The sequence below is a fragment of the Phaseolus vulgaris genome, chromosome 9, assembly GCF_051622355.1.
Source record: "Phaseolus vulgaris cultivar YP4 chromosome 9, ASM5162235v1, whole genome shotgun sequence".
NCBI classification, from domain to species: domain Eukaryota; kingdom Viridiplantae; phylum Streptophyta; class Magnoliopsida; order Fabales; family Fabaceae; genus Phaseolus; species Phaseolus vulgaris.
The window spans coordinates 33119884-33127637 of NC_143506.1; the positions used below are offsets into that span (position 1 = coordinate 33119884).

At 28.8% G+C, this 7754-nt stretch overlaps 1 protein-coding gene across 1 annotated transcript; it reads right to left on the minus strand.

The window, feature by feature from the left end:
* Positions 1-1131: 1131 nt before the first annotated feature.
* Positions 1132-3916, minus strand: LOC137820386 (protein PHLOEM PROTEIN 2-LIKE A9). The gene is made up of 3 exons (XM_068624454.1): positions 3713-3916; positions 1783-1862; positions 1132-1686 (listed from the first exon to the last, which is right to left on the minus strand). Exons 1-3 carry the CDS (start codon positions 3767-3769, stop codon positions 1332-1334), a joined length of 492 nt encoding a protein of 163 aa, XP_068480555.1. The 5' UTR covers positions 3770-3916; the 3' UTR covers positions 1132-1331.
* Between the last annotated feature and the right edge of the window lie 3838 nt (positions 3917-7754).

Genomic DNA, 7754 nt, shown 5'->3' on the forward strand with positions numbered 1-7754 from the left:
CCTCATTGTCTGTTGCATCTCTGTTTGATAAGCTTAGAGAACATGAGCTTGAAATAAATAGGCTTGATGTCCAAGAAAGCGAGGACAAGCACAACAAGGGCATAATACTCAAAGCTTGCAATCACAAGCACCAACCAAACTCGAGTGGAAGTGATGAAGAAAACATAAGTTTGTTATCAAGAAAAATCAGCAAGTTCTTGAAGAAAAGACAAGCTTCAAAGAGGTATGGTTAAAAAAAACCTAGTGATTTTAATACTAATAAATATACTTGCTATGACTGTGGAGAACAGAGTCATATTAAGGCCGAATGTTCCAATAATGAAATCAAAGAAAAGGTTGACTTCAAGAAGGAGAAAAAGGGAAAAGCTAAGAAGGCCTATGTAGCATGGGATGATAATGAAGTGTCATCTTCAAGCTCTTCAGATGATGAAGAAGAAAATTTGTGCCTTAAAGCTTCAGTATCAAGTAGCATGGGTTCTACATCCTCAAGTAAAGGTAACAATTATTATCAATTGCTTGATGCCTTTAATGAAACTCATGAAGAAGCTAACCGATTGACACTTTCTCTCAACCGGTTGAAAGGTTTAAATAGCTGGTTGGAAAATAAAGTCAAGTCTTTAGAGGAAGAACTGAGCAAAACAAAACAAGATTTTGAAAACCTTGATTTAGTTTACAAAAAACTCTTCTTAGTATTGTGAATCAAAAGTTTGTGAAAAATGTGAGAGTCTTAAAAGAAAGATTCACTATAACTCTAAAAAATCCCCAAAATTAAACATTTCCACACTCTAACTTAAAAAAACTCAAAATCGAAACAAATACATAATCAAAACCAACATGTACAAAATCTGATGGAAAAATAATAACTCAAATCGCATTAAAAATCACACTCCAAACCGCAATCCAAAATACAATCGAAATCGCAATGTTGCTCGAAATCTCTCTGGAACTCAAAATCACACTCTGGACAAAGCTCAAAATGATTCACAAAAGCTATGCACATTTCAATTTTTTCCATCTGAGCAAGTAAGTCCCACAATCGAATATAAAATTAATTTTTATATCCAAAGTACACCGTTGTAATCTGACGCATCACAAATGGGTTGTTGTACTCAAAATAAAACATTGTAAAGATGACTGAAATTCAGTATTTATTACACATTGCAGTAGTGAATATTTATTTGTATAATGTCCCCATCTTTTGTTCACCCTTGCATACAAAGTCTCTGAGCATACATAGACATAGAAAGATCACTGAAATGAAGTATTCATTAGACATATTTAGTGAATATTTGTATTTGTATAATGTCCGGATGCATAGAAAGTGTGGGAGTTTAAGTTACAACAGGTTGGACGAGAGCTTTGATAACTTCAAGACCTCCCTTCCATTTTCCGGTCCAGACTTCATAGAGTCCAAAATGAAGATCTGTTGGAGTGTGCTTGACATTAATGACAAGTGAATTGGAGGGAATGGTGATGTTCTCACCAGGACTTAATCTATCAGTTTCATACTTATATCTTCCATTTTTAACACTTCTAGCCATCACACGTACAGGAGTGCCATTCCATCCAAATCCATTTTCTTTAACTCTCACATTGAATGAAACCTTATATTTCCCTGCTACTGTTATAGGTACCACACAGGTTACCTCCAACCATGAAGCTTGAATAAGCTCCGCAGGACCATCACTACAATCATAACTTTCCGTCACTAAAATAATATTCAAACAAATTAGATCATTTTAATGTAATTCATATCATCATCATCATCATCATAATACTCACTCTGGTATTTTCCAGTATCGAGAATCATTTCCCCACACAATGTTCAGTCCTTTAGGCACTATCGTGAAACTCCCGTCTTCCTGTACTATTCAAATACTTTTTTTAGTATAATAAAAATCAAATTACAATTTTAATTTTCAATCAAAATAAACATTAATATATAATTAACCTTAATGATTTTTTGTTTTTTGTTTTCTAAATTTATATTTTTTAGTATTTTTTAATATTAATTGTATATTTCCGGTCATTTTTTCTTATTAAATTATCTCAAGTTCAAATAAAATTAAAAAAATCATTTTTTTTTGTATTTAATAATGTTTTTCTTAATATACTACATTAAACCGACTATTTACTCTAGTTAAAAGTGTGGAACTTTAATATTGAAGTGAGCTCATGTTATACGTGCTTGTAACATTTTAAATAAGTGTTTTTTTTTTGGTTTATGAGGAAAAATTAATTTTAAATTTTTATACATAAATTCCCCTTGTATAAAAATATTCTTTACGTTTCATAAAAAAATTAAAAATAGAAAATAAAATAGCAATATGTAAATCAAGGAAAAATAATAACCTGTCTGGGTAATTTATCCCTAAAAACTTTTAGGAGATAAAAATAAAAGAAAAATTATATTAAAAAAATTTTCATCTTTAGATTTGTATACAGAGTTTATTTTCCTAAAGCAAATAATTTTTTTGAAATAAAAGTTATAAAAACCTATTTTATTGTGGAAAAAATTCAGTTAAACTAACAAACAATGGATAAAAATAATAGCCCCTTCCCATAACTATTTTCATTTGATTTTGAAGTATGGTGCTCCTAGAAAATAGAAGTAGAAACTTACTTCTTAAGAAAGTGATACACTGTTGTACATATAAACCCTTTTCTTAAAAAATATTTGCTGCTATTGTAAATAGGGAGGTTATGAAATATTATCAATCTAGGGACAAAGTATATATATATTTCTCCATAAAACTAGATATTTATAATTAATTCGATAATAAGTGATATAACAAATCTAAATAATTTTATTAAAATAAATTTTGATATTATATGAAAAAATAAATATAATTTTTTTAAAATAAATTTTATATTAAATTAATAAATAAGTTTAAGTTTAATTTATCTTTACAAAATTAGGTTAAGATAAATTTTGATACTATATTAAAAAATAAATTCAAATCTAACTTATCTTCGCACAATCAATTTATAGAATAAAATTTATATTATATAGAGTTTAAATTAATTTTTATTTTGTATATCTTCAACAAACATACACAGATATTTCCAAACATAATTAAAATTTAATTAACTATATGAGTAAGAAATCATTTCAACATATGATCATTTATTAGTGTAGCAAGGAAGGAAGGAAAGTTAATTCTATCTACAGTAATGTAAACTAGGGTTAATGAGTACAGTTCAAAATCATTTATTTATTTTTAAATATATTTCTGTATTAAAACGTTTATAAGTCTTTAAGATTATAAATTATTTTTAAAAAAGTTTCTTTCCACCTATTTTTATATTAAATGTTTCATTGGGCATTGGATCCAATTAAAAGTTTTAAATAATTAAGGGAATAAGTTACTAGTTTAATAATTTAGTAGGTTTCTAAACCTTTGTAATTTTTTAATTAGCTTCCTGTAACTTAGAAAATGTGATCAAGGTCACAATTAAAACTAAAGTATAACTTTAGAGATCTTAATTACAAAATTTTAAAGTAAATGAAATTATCTAAAATTCCCTAAATAAATATCAATTCTGGAAACTATAATTAAGGTTATTTAACTCATGAAATAAAGTATTTTATGTTGTTGATCTAGTTTATAATATATATTTTTACTGTTCTTTTCATATATATATATATATATATATATATGTATGTATATGTATGTGTGTGTAAAATTATACAGAAAACATATATACTTGCCTGTTTTTCGTAGGCGTCTGTGTCAGCGGTGTGATGAGGCTTGATGACAACAGGCATTATAGAAAATCTGCAAAACTTTGTATCTTTCTCTTCTTTTCTTTCTTTCTTTCTTTCTTTCTGTGTGCACTTTCTATCACAGAAGAAACGAGGGATTTATATAGATAACAAGGAAGAGAAACAGAATAAAATATAATAGAAATTGAGGGAAAGAAGAATAAAGGTGAATTCGATGAAGAAAAAAAGGAAGGAATTATAGAACAAGTTGAAGACAAGAAAGAAAATGGCATCAACTTTTTAAAAGACGATCCCTCACAGTTGCAGACGTGTGAATGGATAGCTGCTTCCAACCCTATCAATAAACACCTTTTTAAAATAAAAGAATAATGGTGTAGGATGCATATCATAAACAAAATTACCTCTAATATATTTTAAATACATTAATTAAGGAGTTTTCTTTTATTTATTTAGACTACACATCTTTATAACTTTCAATTAAGAATTCAAATCTTTTTAAAATTTTACAAATTTAAAGAAACATTACATAATTTTAGCAGTCTTAATTTATAATTTTTCTTTAATATTTGAGTAAAAACATATCAAATACATACGAATACGAAGAGAAAATGGAATTATGTATTAAATTTTTTTATCAGTTTTTGCAAAGTTGCTTCTAATAATGTGTCGATGATGCAAGTTTTAACTTTGTCAAAATCTTTTAAGAAACTTAGCTTATAAAAATTCTCCTTTTTTTCAGTTTAAATTTAATAATATGCAATAGGTCAATTTGGATTGCTACTATACAAGCATGGACATTTATTTTGCAAGTGAATTTTGGTTCTTTTTAGTCTCAGATTCCTTAGCTCATCAAGTGCAAGGAACGTATGGATTATAATTAAAGATTCTTTGTTCTATTGTATCGCTCACCTTAAAATGAAAATCGATTTAGCATTTTTCAATCTTATTCTTGAAGTCATATATGCCAATAATCTTATCCAGAATCTTCACCAAAGAACATTTCTTAAAAGAGGAACAAAATTATGAACTTCTTTTAGATGCTTAAGAAAAGTTTAGCTTTTGTTGCTTGAAGATGCTTTCATAATGCCAAACTTAGAGGTATACAAGAGATAAGTCCTCCTTTATTTATTGTATTTAGTTATTTGTCTTGTTCTTAATTAGTTTGTGTTTAGGATAGTTCAATTTGTCATGTCTAATTTATTTCCTAGTTTATTCAAATTTTAGTTCCAATTGTCTTGAATCAATGCCATGTTCTAGGAATTTCTGTAACATGTTTTGCTACTGTCTTTTATTCTAGTTTGAATTTGTTTTTAACATGTGTTACTTACCTTTATTTTTATGAATTTTTCAAGTTATTTAAAATCTTGTTTATTTTGTTTACTTGTTTATAACTCAGAATTTGTCCTAAAATTTTTACTCAATTTTCCTGAGTCAATAAGCATGAAAACTTAATGGATTTGACTTGTTTTCTTCTTGATTTGAGTTCCTCTTTGCTTTAGTTCTTAATTAACAAAAGTTATAATTTTTTTCCTTAAATACTTACAGTAGACCGATACATTATAATCCACTTTCCATCAGTTTTTAAGTTGAATCATTGGCTTGAACATGAAACATAAACTTGCTAGTTGATTTGGAGTTAAATTTGAGTCTAAGAATGACCTCCTAATATGAAAGAAAGAAAGGAAATTTTGGGAAAAAAAAAATTAAAGAGAGCATGGGTCGAACCATATACATGAGAAAAAACAAAGAATAAAACAACTTGCACTGCATTTTACACTCTTAGATGCACTTGCTTACTTTTCTAATTGTTTTATGACTTGAATTGTATTGTGAAGAATCTTTTGAGTGAATTTTTCTTCTTACTTATAATTGAAAATTTTAATTATATGTGTTTTATATGTTCTTGATTCAACTGGCATTTATTTTGTTTTTAAACTCCAATTCTAGACCTATTCATTAGGTTCATTTTATGTTTCTTCTCTTAAACTTGTCTTAACTTTTGCTTGTCATTTCTTTTGTTTAAGTTCTTTTTTTCCAGTATCTTGCGAAAATATCTTTGGTACAATCTCATTTCTGAAGGGGTTCACAAGTGTCACTTAAAATTTCACCTTAAGAATTTTTTTATTTTACTTTAAAATTTATTTTGTTTTAAGTATTCATTAAAAGCTTTCAATATGTGGAAAAATTTAGTCCTTAGGGATACATGCACACATCTTGAAAATCTTTTGGTGAAAAGTTTTGTCCCTCTATTTTTGTGAAGAATTTTCAAACTTTGAGAAAATATTTTGATAAAAAATTAGTGACCATTCTATACATTCTAGGTATTCTAGTTTGCATGGTAGCTATATAGACCATCATTAAGAGTTAAATACAAGAGATGATATTAAAAACTTAAAATGAAACTTCGATAAAAAAATTTTAAAAAAAGATGAGGAATTCAAGAAAAGAAATAAGGATTTGAAAACAAATGTTTTCTCAACTTATCTACAAAAAAAAAAAGATAAACCTAGAGCAAACATGGAGAAGGTTCACTTAGTAGAAGGTCATATCATGAGGACCCTCATTCTTAACATAAAGGGGAGTACATTAGTCATCACATTGAAGGTTACTATTAGTCACCCTCTAGGCAACACCTTAGGCCTAGAGAAAAAAACCTTTCCCAAGAATATTAAAGTTGATGGAAAGCCCCTTAACAAAAGACCAACTACAAGAGCAATGGCCAAGAAGTTTTTAGATGAGTGGAATTCGGCTGACCTTAGCAGAGTCAAACTCTTATCAGCATGGGTGATCCTTCCATATTTTAAATAGTAGAATAAGACTATTTTTTGGCCATGTAATGGGTCTTGGTTTCATCTTTTGGACCTTGTATTTGGGCTAATAGTAGAGTAGGGTGTAGATAGTAATAAATAGTTTACCTAGGGCTACAATTGGACTTCATTGAGCCCAAATATAAAGGGGTGTGCCTCTAGCAACATGGAGCAACCCATCTTGGCATGGTGAGCATGAATCTTGGCATGGAGAGCATAAGCATCTACATGGAATCTCCTTAGTGGAGAGGATTTCCACCAACGAAGATAGACCACTTGTCAAACTCCAATTTGAGAAGATTTGCTCTAATGAAAGGGGTCATTTGTCATCATGTGAGTGGAGAGTTTTTAAGGTTAAAATTATGATCTTGGACACCACTTAGCACTATAAATAGGAGTATTAATCCTCTTGTATAAGCTTGAATGAGTAGAGTTATGGTGTCCATTTTTTACCATAAACACTTGTTCTTGAGTTCTTTCTATGGTAGTATCTTGTGTAGCCTCTCCTAGAATCCTTCCTAGTGAATTGGCCTCACCTCTCACTCTAGGTACTCGTTCTACCTTAAGACTAATGCATAGTCCTATGAACCCAAACTAGAAATTAATGATAAAACAAGGTAAATCTTTCTCTGATTCAGAAAAATATAGAATATTGGTTGAAAAACTTATTTATCTTACTATTACTAAACTTGGTTTATCTTTTGCAATTGGTGTTATTAATCAGTTTGTGTCGGTTCCTTGTATTGAACATTGGAATGTTGTCATTTGTATCCTAAGATACCTCAATTAGGCTAAGACAAGGTTTGTTATATGAAGATAAAGGGAACACCCAAATCCCTAAGTATTGTGATGTTAATTTGTAGGATCCCTTAATGACCATTCACTACATGATATTGCATTCTTCTTGGAGGAAATATTATTTCTTGAAAAAGTAAGAAACAAAATGTATTTGCTTGACTAACTGCTGAAGTTGAATATATGATAATGACATCTCTTACTTGTGAACTTGTATGAGTGACACAATTCCTTCAAGAACTTAAGTTCGATGGGATTCAACAAATGAAGATGTATTGTAATAACCAAGTTGCTCTCTATATGGTTTCTGATCCAATATTCCATGAGAGGACTAGACACATATAAATTGATTGTCACTTTGTTTTGAAAATATAGTTGTCTAAGAAAATTTGTACTAAGTTTATCAGATCCACTAATCAATTTAC